This window comes from Lolium rigidum, chromosome 2 (assembly GCF_022539505.1).
Source record: "Lolium rigidum isolate FL_2022 chromosome 2, APGP_CSIRO_Lrig_0.1, whole genome shotgun sequence".
NCBI lineage: Eukaryota > Viridiplantae > Streptophyta > Magnoliopsida > Poales > Poaceae > Lolium > Lolium rigidum.
This window is the reverse complement of record NC_061509.1, coordinates 212,596,308-212,610,286: the sequence shown is the minus strand read 5'-3', so window position 1 is coordinate 212,610,286 and position 13,979 is coordinate 212,596,308. Positions and strand designations below refer to the sequence as shown.

The 13,979-nt window shown below is 44.2% G+C and overlaps 1 protein-coding gene and 1 non-coding gene across 3 annotated transcripts; one reads left to right on the top strand and one right to left on the bottom strand.

Moving 5' to 3' along the window:
- Window positions 1-698: 698 nt before the first annotated feature.
- On the top strand, window positions 699-5,933 carry LOC124692907 (probable dolichyl pyrophosphate Glc1Man9GlcNAc2 alpha-1,3-glucosyltransferase; the record flags this gene model as incomplete). 2 transcript variants are annotated; one of them, XR_006999784.1, is given in 5 exon segments in its annotated part: window positions 699-1,392; window positions 4,452-4,658; window positions 4,752-4,989; window positions 5,215-5,684; window positions 5,788-5,933. XR_006999784.1 is itself a non-coding variant. In XM_047226346.1 (4 exon segments), coding segments are annotated over 4 exon segments (1,507 nt in total), but the record flags the coding sequence as incomplete, so codon positions are not given.
- A 677-nt stretch (window positions 5,934-6,610) lies between these two features.
- TRNAM-CAU lies at window positions 6,611-6,682 on the bottom strand. Its single transcript has one exon. It is a non-coding gene; the product is annotated as a tRNA-Met (tRNA).
- Between the last annotated feature and the right edge of the window lie 7,297 nt (window positions 6,683-13,979).

Here is a 13,979-nt window from a genome sequence, read left to right as displayed (position 1 = left end):
TTAGAACACATCGTCCGTCTATATGCTAGTCCGATGGGAAGCCAGGATTGGGAGCCGATCCCTAGCGTTGCCCGTTTGTTTATGCACACTACCCACACGACCAAGCCAACGGGTAAATTTTGGCACATTCCTGAAACAAAGTACACGGTTTTGGAGACCTTTTATGAATCAACCAAGGCTAGGCTTTGGGCCACCGCGAGCGGCGAAACACTTGAGCAACGTAATTTTGGGAGAGTGATTCCTTTTTGTTCTGTTGGTCCATTTGGTTGTCTTAAACTTCTCCTAAATTAATTGAAACTAGCAAATCAACACCATCATACGCAACTCATTCGAGATTCAAGACAAGGATGCCACCACAAATTAGAGAATCCGCTCTTAACTAACCTTAATTTGTGGATCAGTTTGCTTTCAATTCACTTGATTTGGGAATGAATGAGTTAAAGCTTTTGCCTCCGTTTTAATTTTTTTTTACTGATTTCTGCATTTTTTCGATTTTTTCCGAATTTTTGGAGCTATTTCACGCTGGGGCCGAAATCTGGCCAAACAGGCCAACGGCCCGCGCGAGCCTTAAATCCATAGGCCGTAACGAGCCCAACCAGGCAACCAACCTCACCCGTTGCGATCCCCCAGATCTCCGACCAACCGCCCCACATGACCGCCTCCACCTCGCCGTCGACGACGGCGGCGGCGGCGGCGGCGTGGGCCTTCGCCGCCGCCACCTGTGTCAAGCTCCTGCTCGTGCCCACCTACCGCTCCACCGATTTCGACGTGCACCGCTACTGGCTCGCCCTCACCCACGCGCTCCCGGCGCGGCAGTGGTACACCGACGTCTCCTCCCAGTGGACGCTCGACTACCCGCCCTTCTTCGCCCACTTCTCCCGCCTCCTCTCCCTCCCGGCGCCCCTCGTCGACGCCGCCCTAGTCTCCCTCCCCGTGCCCGACGCGCCGCCCTCCTCAGCCTACCTCCTCTACCTCCGCCTCACCGTCGCCTTCTCGGACCTCCTCCTCCTCGCGTCCGTGCTCCTCCTGGCGACGGACGCTCGCCGGAGGCAGCGCTCGTTCCTTGCTCTCGTGCTCGTCCTCTGGTCGCCGGCGCTGCTTGCCGTGGACCATGTCCATTTCCAGTACAACGGGTTTCTGATGGGGCTGCTGCTGCTTTCTCTGCACTTTCTTGAGCAGGGGAAGGATCTTGCCGGGGGAGTTGTGTTTGCTGCATTGCTCTGCTCCAAGCACCTGTTTCTCGTGGCTGCTCCGGTGTATTTCGTGTACTTGTTCCGGCATTATTGCTGTGGCCGGGGTGTGGTCAGAGGCCTCGGGAGGCTGGTTCTCATGGGTGCTGGAGTGCTTGCTGTTTTTGCCGGGGCATTCGCGCCCTTTGTGTACTACGGGCAGGTGAGTCTCGGTTGGTTAACTTGTTTTGGAATTCTATCTCTCTTGATGATCACTATTGCTTAGTCTTCTGCAATCACCAGTTTCTAACATAAGTTGAAAAAAAAGAGCTTAGGAGGAACGAAACATTAGTGAGAATTAGAACTTTCTAGGGTGATTTTTAGTCATTTAACATAGAATTCTGTAGAAAATCAGCAAAGCTTATGATCAAGTAATCATTGCTTCGTTCTAGTTTTGTGACAAAACAAAATGTGTATATGGAAGAGAAGCTGATTAGGCTTGTGTCATTCTAGTAACTTTTTTTTTTACCAAGGAACTTGTGAAGTCAGTAGTAACATTCCAATTCCTTCTCTTTAGTATATCACGTGTATTCAACCTATCACTGAGTAATAGCCAAGCAAACACCTTGATGCGCAACCGTACTTTACTTCGCCAAATCCATGAGAATTTCTTGCTAGTGGTGATGTCGACAATTAGATCTGGGGTAGCGACTCATACACTAGTCGTGACTAGTCAAGACTCACGTCGACTAGTCGATATGAGTTCAGCGATAGGTACTGTAACATATCGATGTGTATAATTACTAATAGTATAATAGATGTATCTACAATTGAAATGTGTCTAGATACATATTAGTATAATAGATGTATCTATAATTACTAATGTGTATAATTACTCCCTCCGATCCATATTACTTGCCATTAAAATAGATGTATCTACAATTGAAATGTGTCTAGATACATCTATATTAGTGTCAAGTAATATGAATTGGAGGGAGTATGTAAATATGTGATACAATAGAAGGCCACGAAGGAGAGTTGTCGGAGGATCCTGGGAGCAGCAGTTTACGGTGGAGGAGCAGACCAACAAGAGCATCAGCGACCAGCGGAGGAGCAGACTAGCAGCAGCCAGCAGAGGGAGGAGCAGAGCACCTGCATCAACCAGTGGAGGAGCCTTGGAGCAGTAGTGTCATGAGCTTGCAGGCGCCGGACGGCAGGATTGTGGCGGGGCCAATCAAGGGGGAGGTCTAGGTCGGCAGGAGTGAGGGTCCGTTTTGGGTTTCATGGGGAATACTGAGCACCTCGATCTAGATTTTCCAGGCAATATTGAAAAAAAAAGAGGCGGGGTCATTTTTTGAGTCGTTTGACTCAAAAAACTGGACTAGTCGAGGTTAGTGGTGACTAGTTAAATGAGTCGCTCGACTCACCAAATGAGTCGAGTCGAGACATTGAGTTGACCTCACAGTTGCGACTCATCGACTAGTCGAGCGACTCGAAATCCGCGCTGTTTATAAACCATTCTTCCACACTGTTAACGATACATCATTGGACTCTTGGTTAATGACTATACCGTTTAGGCATTCTTGCATCAAGTTTTACTCCTCGAAAGCTTGCTGAGACAGAGGAAGATAAAACAAACTCAATCTATCCTCATATTGGATCAACTCCTTAACTGAAAGAGAATTATCAAGAGCAAAGGAATGCAGTCGTGGGGAATATTTAGCAGGACACATACCACCTGTCATTCCAGAATAACACAGTGTCTCCTTTGCCAACAGTTGCGGTGCTTATAGCTCTATAATTATCCACTAGCTTGAATATATCCCTCCATCAGAAGGATCCACACCTGTTAAAAGCAAGCGGAATTCCATTTGGATAATAGTTCCAGACTAGTTTCACCCAAGGCACATCATCCTTGTTGTAGAACTTATGTAGAAGATAATTAAAAAAGCTTCATTTTGCTAGTCCAGGATACCCAAACCACCCTTATCTTTTGGCTTACAAATCATGTCCCAGGTGCTAGCGATTTCCCTTTAGAGTCAGGCTCTCGGTCACTCAAAGACAGTGCCTGATTATTCTGTTCATCTGCTCAACAACACCAAGAGTAATATCTAAGGAGCACACAAAGAAAATTGGTAGGGAGCTGAGGCATGATCTGATCAATTGTAACCTTCCTTCATATGCTAGAAAGGTGGAGGTAGCTACCAATCTTCTCTCTAATCTATCCACAAGGGGGCAACAAATCCTGTATTCTTGGTCTTGTAGTGCCAAGGGGCAATCCCAGATAGGTAAAGGGCATTGTCGCAACAACACACCCAAACTCCTGCGCAAGCCTAGCAATTTCCTCATCCGAGACATTAATAGGCAGCATACATGACTTATGAAAATTCACAAAGAGGCCAGTTGATTTGCTAAACTCGTTGAGAGCATCCTTCAAAGCAGCAAGCTGTGTACTATCAGCAGGCATTATCAATAGGGTATCATCAACATACTGCAGTATTGGGAAATCTGAGCCTTTCTAGTAACTTCTGTTTCAGTTCTGGTAACTGCTATGATGTATAACTGAAGATGCTCTCACCTTGGTCTACTACATTCTCTGAACGAATTGATGCCTCTGTAGTCAAGACTACATTCCATCTCTTTTACTAGATTTTGCTGGCATCCCTGCTTTATGATTTTATGATTTTTGCTCATGCGTATGTTCAGGACTCTGCAGTCTTGAAAACCATTATGTTCGCTAAAGTTCAACAATGTGAATCTAGTGCAGGTATTTAGCAAGAAATATTTTCTGCCTATATATTACTAAGTTCAGTTTCATAAAGAAATTTACCCTAACGTGAGTCTCTTTGTATCATTTTCCATTTTACGTGCTAACAGTCATATCAATATGGTCTCATGAATTTAGTCCTAAATCCAGTAATTTAATACTGAGTTTGGTAGAAATTGTTGAAGTTTATAGTAATCAAGTAGGAGTAATACCTTTGTTGGTTCTGGTTCACATAAATACATAAAGAATGGCAGCGGATTAGATGAGCCAATGCCTTGTATTCTTAGAACTCTACACTCTTAAATGCCATTGGTTGGCTTACAATGCGCAAAAATAGTAGAGAAATTTAACATTAAACATTATTTTATATATATTGTCCTAATTTTTGTTTCATGAAGACATCACTCTAGAAGTTTGTAACATTTGTGCCCGTAATTAGTTGTACCAATATGCTCTCATGACTTCAGTTGTTCTGTTGACACTGGCTACCACTTATCGCTTTGGTAATTTTGCAGATGCAACAACTCTTTAGCCGATTGTTTCCTTTTGGTCGGGGTCTATTCCATGCTTACTGGGCCCCAAACTTTTGGGTATTCTATATAATACTTGACAAGATCCTTGCATTCCTTCTTAGAAGACTAGGATTTGATATCGAGATGCCTGAAGGATCATTTACCAGGGGGCTTGTTGGTGATTCATCTCCTTTTTCTGTTCTTCCAAAGGTTCTCTCTGCTATATCCATTTGTTCTACCCAAGGGAAGAATGATTAACTCTAGGGTTTGATAAGCTTTGTATTTGAACTTGATGGATTGCAGGTCACCCCAATGACTACCTTCTTATTGGTTATACTTGCTATGACTCCTTGTCTTGTGAAAGCATTCACCAACCCCCAACCAAAACACATAATTAGATGGGTGGCATATGCTTGTTCCTGTGGGTTTATGTTTGGATGGCATGTGCACGAGAAGGCATCACTTCATTTCACTATCCCACTTGCCCTAATTGCCATGGACAGCTTGGACGATGTCAGGCATTACTTTTTGTTGTCAATAGGTATGTTTCTGCTACAGTTTTTTTTTGTCTTAATCACATCCCAATTGGCATTTTTTTTTGGTTAATTTCACATTCTTTCATGGCATAAGTTAGGAAAGTATTGTCTGACAGCATCACCACATTGTGAAGCATGAGTCCTCTGAACAATTGCGACATGTTTTTGTTTAAACATTGATTTGTGTGCTGATCATGTTCTTTATTTGCTTGAACAAATTGTATTTGCAGTTTCGTGTTACTCCCTATTCCCATTGTTGTTTGAGAACCAAGAATACCCTATAAAGGTGCTGCTGCTGTTGACCTATGGTGCCCTCATGTGGGTAGGTTTTTCATCCCATTTTGTTGCAAACTCTGCTTGGGAAGGGAAGAAAGTAAACGGATCAGGCAACCTAGTGAAGAAAAAATTCACTGGATGGATCAGTTTGGGATATCTTTCAGGAATGTTTGCTATAGAATTATGGTCTCGAGTATTTCATCACCATGTGTTTGGCGATAGACTTCCTTTCCTGCCTCTCATGATGGTTTCAGTCTACTGTGGCATTGGAATGATGTACTCATGGATGTGGCAGCTCTCATGGATTGTCAGGCACACTTGATATAATCTTAGCTGATCAAAGCCAGCATTCTTTAATACCCGTCACAGGCTGAGACTAATTTTTATAACTCACCCCTTGACTGATGAAATCGGGCATCCAATGGTACCTACCCAAACTCATTTTGTGACAGCATTATGGTTCATACATTCCGTTTAAAGTGTTAGAGAAACTTCTGGGGAGTAATCATGTAATTTTGTCTTTGCAGTGGAGTTGCTTGTATTAGCTCATTGTTCATGAGTCTGAGATCCTTTTCACTGACAGTTTTGGGAACCTGGGATGTTGAGTGTAAGATGTAACCAAAGAATTTTTCAGTTTTTAGTACAGAAAGATGAATCACATGTTATCAGTGTCTATTAAGCTGCTTGCATCTGCATACTTCTCCGCTTTTATATTGTTTGCATGTAATCATCTCTGGGAAACTGCACCAGTTTGATTTTCTGGAAAGGGGGGCTTCTCAAAATCGAGGTGTGTGGACGAATTTTTTTACTGAAGTCGAATGCCGAGGGTTGTTTGGATCCCTCTTTTGGCCTTGGCGTCCTATTTATGTGATGGATTTGGCACCAAAATACTGTATGTGATTGCAGTATGTTAGGAAGTGATGAAAGGACGAACTTGGCTACATGGAATCAAGCGGAGTACTTATGTGTGTGCAACATGTTCGTCTGCGCCTCTACTTGCTGAGTGATTCTTGTGAAAGGAATTTGCTGGGTGATTCTTGTGAGAGCCAATGTGCCAGCCCTGGAGTCTATAACTGGGCCGGATTCGACTAGCTCGTTGGTCATAGCGCGGCCAATATTGGTCTTTGCTTAGCCTATTTTGGCCAGCATGAACTTGTAGGATGGCACCGATTTATTACTTGTGTGACTATGAGAAACAGGACGACAGGAGTTTACAAGCAAGTTAAGCAACTGCCATCAATTTCTCTAAAAAAAAATGAAGTGGAATGGTACAATGTTGTCTAGGTTCTCACGGTGGATTGTCCGCGAAAATAACGAAAGTGTGCAAGGAAAAAGTAGAAAAAAATATAATATCAGAGCCAGGTTTCGATCCTGGGACCTGTGGGTTATGGGCCCACCACGCTTCCGCTGCGCCACTCTGATTTTGATGTCAGATGATGGCTAGAAGGCTTAATATACTAAAATACCGCCTGAATTCTCCATTCTGTTTTTTCTATCCCGAGTACACAACACAGGCACAGATAATCTGTCGATCTGCTGCCCGTATTCCAAGCTTCAGGTACAAAATCTACCATTACGTTGCAAACTTGACGGCGAAACACTACCCTCTGCACTGTTAAGTACACAACAACATTCTCATATAAGCCTCTTAAGCTTGGCATCCACGGCAGAAAAGAAAAGATAAAATAAAAGAAGGCAAAGCGAAACGCCGACTCCTTTTCTCTCCCAACCTTGCGTAGCGCCGATCACCTATGTTACTGCTAAACACCTCTGCTTTCCTTTGCGCAGTCGACAAAGAAAGAGAAAAGAACTCGATTTGCGCTTTGCCCTTTCGATCGGATTGGGATGGGGGCATGTTCTTGGTGAACGACAGGTTGCATACTAGTCTTGACTCTTTTCGCTTTCAGCTTTCAGCCTGCGATCGAGCCGCGTATAGCTTGCGGCGACCGGCTACTTCGAGCAACAGTCTAGTCAACCGCTGCACCTGAGTTTTCCATACGAGTCCAAACGCACGAAAGCTCCTGCTCATGTGGCATCATCTCAGCAATGATCGATGACTCGATGTCATGGAGAATTAGGTCGCATGAGACATCACCTACATTTGCACCTGCCCCTCCAAGGAACCTGCACCGTCAGTAGTAGTAAACTCAGATGCAGATGTTTCGATTACGACTGTATATTTTGTTAATTTCCACATAGTTAACATCACGTGCTATGTCTGTTTAATCGTGTATATATAAGCTAGTATACGTGTTATTCTGGGCAGGAGAATGTATCAAGTAATTGACTGCTCAGCGCCGGCCGGCTAGCTGCACGTCAGCAAATCACCTTCCAATCTTCCATGAAGCAGTTGTCATGTCAGCACAGGATAAGAGCCCAAGTTACTGGTCAAGATCAGATTCAGGTGATCGACCGCTTTGGATTATAGTGAACACGGCGTAATTTAAAACCCTAATTAAGCCAGTGATCACGTCCAAGGAACCTGCACCGGCAGTAGCGGTAAACTCAGATGCAATTACGACCGTAACCTTCACTGGTGGAAAAACAGGCTTCCGGGAAGCCCCATAAGTCGCGAAGGTAAAGGAACCGCGACTAATGGCGTCTTTAGTCGCGGTTCGTGTGGCGAACCGCGACCAAAGGTCTGGGCCCAGGGCGCACGGTGGCCAGCTGGTGCACGTGGGGCTTTAGTCGCGGTTGGCCAGCCCAACCGCGACTAAATGTGCCGAAGGCCTTTAGTCGCGGTTGGCCGGCCAACCGGGACTAACGCCCTCCCCTATATATACCCATCCAAGCAGCCAACACTTAGCCATTTGGAGCCATTCTCTTCACAAACTTCACAAGTGAGTGTTAGGTTTGCTTTTGGTTCCTCTTATGCACATAAGGTGTTTGATGAAATGCCCCAAGAGCATGAAACAAACATGATATGAAGTGTTGGAGCCACACTTGAGGTTTCTCATTTATTTTTTCCTCCTCGATCGCGGTTAGCAACTTGAACCTTTGATGTGTCATTGATAAAATATGCATGTGTGTGTAGTTCATTGTTTAATTTATATTGTTTGTAGCTAGTTAGTTTAACAAATGCATGATGGTTAATTATATATTTTATATTATAATAATGCAGATGAATCGGCAATGGATGTACGGTAACCGACTCTCCGGCGAGTTCAGTACGGGTTTGAAAGATTTCCTCGTAGTGGCCAATGCGAACAAGCGTGGGGTTTTGTTATCTCGTCCATGTGTTAAGTGTAAGAATCGAAGGGTTACTCTTCCTCAAGAGATGTTCACATGCACCTCGCTTCGGCACGGTTTCATGCCAAGCTATAATTGTTGGACCAAGCATGGAGAAAGAGGGGTTATAATGGAAGATGATGAAGAAGGGGACGATTTCATCGATGAAAACTATCTTGCTCATTTCGGTGATACTTTCATGGAGGATGCTAAAGGTGAAGGGGAAGGTGAAGGGGAAGGTGAAGAAGAGGCACGTGATGATCCCGTTGATGATCTTGGTCGGACCATTGTTGATGCACGGAGACGCTGCGAAACCGAAAAGAGAGGGAGAATTTGGATCGCATGTTAGAGGATCACAGTGAAGGCGCCGTACTCCGGATGCGATGTTGGTCCGAAAAAGTCTGGGCTGCACACTCGGATTTGCTCGAGATGGAAGGCACAGAGCAGGTGTAGCCGACTCGGCATTTGAAAACTTGCTCGAAAATGTTGAAGAATATGTTTCCAAAGAATAACGAGTTGCCCGCCACTACGTACGAAGCAAAGAAGGTTGTCTCGCCCTCTAGGTTTAGAGGTTCGAAGATACATGCATGCATCAACGATCGCATCCTCTACCGCGGTGAATACGAGAATTTGAATGAATGCCCGGTATGCACTACATTGCGTTATAAGATCGGAGGCGATGACCCCGGTGACGATGTTGAGGGCCGTAAACCCAGAAGAGGGTTCCCGCCAAGGTGATGTGGTATGCTCCTATAATACCACGGTTGAAACGTCTGCTCGGGAACAAAGAGCATGCCAAGTTGTTGCGATGGCACAAAGAGGACCAGTAAGTCGGACGGGGAGTTGAGACACCCCGCAGATGGAACGCAATGGAGAAAGATCGACAGAGAGTTCAAAGATTTTGTAGCCGACGCAAGGAACATAAGATTTGGTCTAAGTACGGATGGCATGAATCCTTTGGCGAGCGTAGCTCCAGACCATAGTACCTGGCCCGTGACTCTATGCATCTACAACCTTCCTCCTTGGTTGTGCATGAAGCGGAAGTTCATTATGATGCCGTGCTCATCCAAGGTCCGAAGCAACCCGGCAACGACATCGATGTGTACCTAAGGCCATTAGTTGATGAGCTTTTATAGCTGTGGGGCAGACTCGGTGTCCGTGTGTGGGATGAGCACAAAGAAGAGGAATTTGACCTACGAGCGTTGCTTTTCGTAACCATCAACGATTGGCCTCGCTCTTAGTAACCTTTCGGGACCGTCAAATAAGGGATACAATGCATGCACGCACCGCTTACATGAGACCGAAAGTGTACATTTGCCAAATTGTAAGAAGAACGTGTACCTTGGGCATCGTCGATTTCTTCCGAAAGGTCATCCAAGAAGAAAGAAAGGCAAGCATTACAACGGCAAGGCAGATCACCGGCCGAAGCTCGCGGAACACACCGGTGCTGAGGTATTTGATATGGTCAAGGGTTTGAAAGTCATCTTTGGAAAGGGTCCCGGCGGACAATCGGTCCGAAGGGAGCCGACGGGCACGTAGCCATGTGGAAGAAGAAATCTATATTCTGGGAGCTAGAATATTGGAAAGTCCTAGAAGTCCGCTCTCGCAATCGACGTGATGCACGTTACGAAGAATATTTGCGTGAACATCCTAAGCTTCTTGGGCGTGTATGGGAAGTCAAATGATACAAAGGAAGCACGGCAGAACCAGCAAAGTTTGAAAGACCCTGATGACCTGCATCCGGAACGGTTTCAAGGTCGTGCCAGCTACGCTCTGACCAAAGAAGAGAAGGTCATCTTTTTTGAATGCCTGAGCAAGTATGAAGGTCCCGTCAGGATTCTCGTCCAATATAAAGGGAATAATAAACATGGCGGAGAAAAAGTTCCAAAACCTGAAGTCTCACGACTGCCACGTGATTATGACGCAATTGCTTCCGATAGCTTTGAGGGGGCTTGATGGCGTGTATTTCACACGTTCGTTGGGCAACCCCAAGAGGAAGGTATGATGCGCACAGCAGCAAGTTTTCCCTCAGAAAGAAACCAAGGTTTATCGAACCAGGAGGAGCCAAGAAGCACGTTGAAGGTTGATGGCGGCGGGATGTAGTGCGGCGCAACACCAGGGATTCCGGCGCCAACGTGGAACCTCGCACAACACAACCAAGCTACTTTGCCCCAACGAAACAGTGAGGTTGTCAATCTCACCGGCTTGCTGTAACAAAGGATTAACCGTATTGTGTGGAAGATGATTGTTTGCAGAGAAAACAGTAGAAACAAGTATTGCAATAGATTGTATTTCAGTAAAGAGAATTGGACCGGGGTCCACAGCTCACTAGAGGTGTCTCTCCCATAAGACGAACAGCATGTTGGGTGAACAAATTACAGTTGAGCAATTGACAAATAAAGAGAGCATGACAATGCACATACATATCATGATGAGTATAGTGAGATTTAATTGGGCATTACGACAAAGTACATAGACCGCCATCCAACCGCATCTATGCCTAAAAAGTCCACCTTCAGGTTATCATCCGAACCCCTCCAAGTATTAAGTTGCAAACAACAGACAATTGCATTAAGTATGGTGCGTAATGTAATCAACAACTACATCCTTAGACATAGCATCAATGTTTTATCCCTAGTGGCAACAGCACAACACAACCTTAGAACTTTCTGTCACTGTCCCAGGTGTCAATGCCGGCATGAACCCACTATCGAGCATAAGTACTCCCTCTTGGAGTTAAAAGCATCTACTTGGCCAGAGCATCTACTAATAACGGAGAGCATGCAAGATCATAAACAACACATAAGCATAACTTTGATAATCAACATAACAAGTATTCTCTATTCATCGGATCCCAACAAACGCAACATATAGAATTACATATAGATGATCTTGATCATGATAGGCAGCTCACAAGATCCGACAATGATAGCACAATGGGGAGAAGACAACCATCTAGCTACTGCTATGGACCCATAGTCCAGGGGTAGACTACTCACTCATCACTCCGGAGGCGACCATGGCGGTGTAGAGTCCTCCGGGAGATGATTCCCCTCTCCGGCAGGGTGCCGGAGGCGATCTCCAGTGATCCCCCGAGATGGGATCGGCGGCGACGGCGTCTCGAGCAATGTTTTCCGTATCGTGGCTCTCGGTACTGGGGGTTTCGTCACGGAGGCTATTTGTAGGCGGAAGGGCAAGTCAAGAGGCGGCACGGGGGCCCACACCATAGGCCGGCGCGGCCAAGGGGGCCCGCGCCGCCCTAGGGTTTGGCGCCCCGTGGCCCCTCTTCGTCTCTCCTTCGGACTTCCGGAAGCTTCGTGAGAAAATAGGCCTCCTGGGCTTTTATTTCGTCCAATTCCGAGAATATTTCTTTACTAGGATTTCTGAAACCAAAAACAGCGAGAAAACAAGCAATCTGGCACTTCGGCATCTTGTTAATAGGTTAGTTCCGGAAAATGCACGAATATGATATAAAGTGTGCATAAAACATGTAGATAACATCAATAATGTGGCATGGAACACAAGAAATTATCGATACGTTGGAGACGTATCAGCATCCCTCAAGCTTAGTTCGCTCGTCCCGAGCAGGTAAAACGATAACAAAGATAATTTCTGGAGTGACATGCCATCATAAACTTGATCATACTATTTGTAAAGCATATGTAGAGAATGCAGCGATCAAAACAATGTGTATGACATGAGTAAACAAGTGAATCATAAAGCAAAGACTTTTCATGAATAGCACTTCAAGACAAGCATCAATAAGTCTTGCATAAGAGTTAACTCATAAAGCAATAATTCAAAGTAAAGGTATTGAAGCAACACAAAAGAAGATTAAGTTTCAGCAGTTGCTTTCAACTTGTAACATGTATATCTCATGGATATTGTCAACATAGAGTAATATAATAAGTGCAATAAGCAAGTATGTAAGAATCAATGCACAGTTCACACAAGTGTTTGCTTCTTGAGGTGGAGAGAAATAGGTGAACTCGACTCATCATAAAAGTAAAGAGAATGGTCCTCATAGAGGAAAAGCATCGATTGCTATATTTGTGCTAGAGCTTTGATTTTGAAAACATGAAACAATTTTGTCAACGGTAGTAATAAAGCATATGCATCATGTAAATTATATCTTATAAGTTGCAAGCCTCATGCATAGTGTACCAATAGTGCCCGCACCTTGTCCTAATTAGCTTGGACTACCCGGATTATCACCGCAATACATATGCTTTAACCAAGTTTCACAAAGGGGTACCTCTATGCCGCCCTGTACAAAGGTCTAAGGAGAAAGCTCGCATTTGGATTTCTCGCTTTTGATTATTCTCAACTTAGACATCCATACCGGGACAACATAGACAACAGTATAATGGACTCCTCTTTTAATGCTTTAAGCATTTGACAACAATTAATTCTTTTCTCATTAGAGACTTGAGGATGTTTGTCCAAAACTGAAACTTCCACCATGGAACATGGCTTTAGTTAGCGGCCCAATGTTCTTCTCTCCCAATATGCCTGCTCAAACCATTCAACTCAGTGTAGATCGCCCTTACTTCAGACAAGACGAACATGCATAGCAACTCACATGAAATTCAACAATGAGTTGATGGCGTTCCCAAGCAAACATGGTTATCGCACAACAAGCAACTTAATAAGAGATAAAGTGCATAATTACATATTCAATACCACAATAGTTTTTAAGCTATTTGTCCCATGAGCTATATATTGCAAAGGTGAATGATGGAATTTTAAAGGTAGCACTCAAGCAATTTACTTTGGAATGGCTGGAAAATACCATGTAGTAGGTAGGTATGGTGGACACAAATGGCATAGTGGTTGGCTCAAGTATTTTGGATGCATGAGAAGTATTCCCTCTCGATACAAGGTTTAGGCTAGCAAGGTTATTTGAGGCAAACACAAGGATGAACTAGTACAGCAAAACTCACATAAAAGACATATTGAAAGCATTATAATACTCTATACCGTCTTCCTTGTTGTTCAAACTCAAAACTAGAAATTATCTAGACCTTAGAGAAACCAAATATGCAAACCAAATTTTAGCATGCTCTATGTATTTCTTCATTAATGGGTGCAAAGCATATGATGCAAGAGCTTAAACATGAACACAACAATTGCCAAGTATCACATTACCCAAAACATTTATAGCAATTACTACATGTATCATTTTCCAATTCCAACCATATAACAATTTTAACGAAGGAGAAACTTCGCCATGAATACTATGAGTAGAAACCAAGGACATATTTGTCCATATGCTACAGCGGAGTGTGTATCTCTCCCATAAAGTGAATGCTAGGATCCATTTTATTCAAACAAAACAAAAACAAAAACAAACCGACGCTCCAAGAAAAAGCACATAAGATGTGGCCGAATAAAAATGTAGTTTCAGGGGAGGAACCTGATAATTTGTTGATGAAGAAGGGGATGCCTTGGGCATCCCCAAGCTTAGACGCTTGAGTCTTCTTGATATATG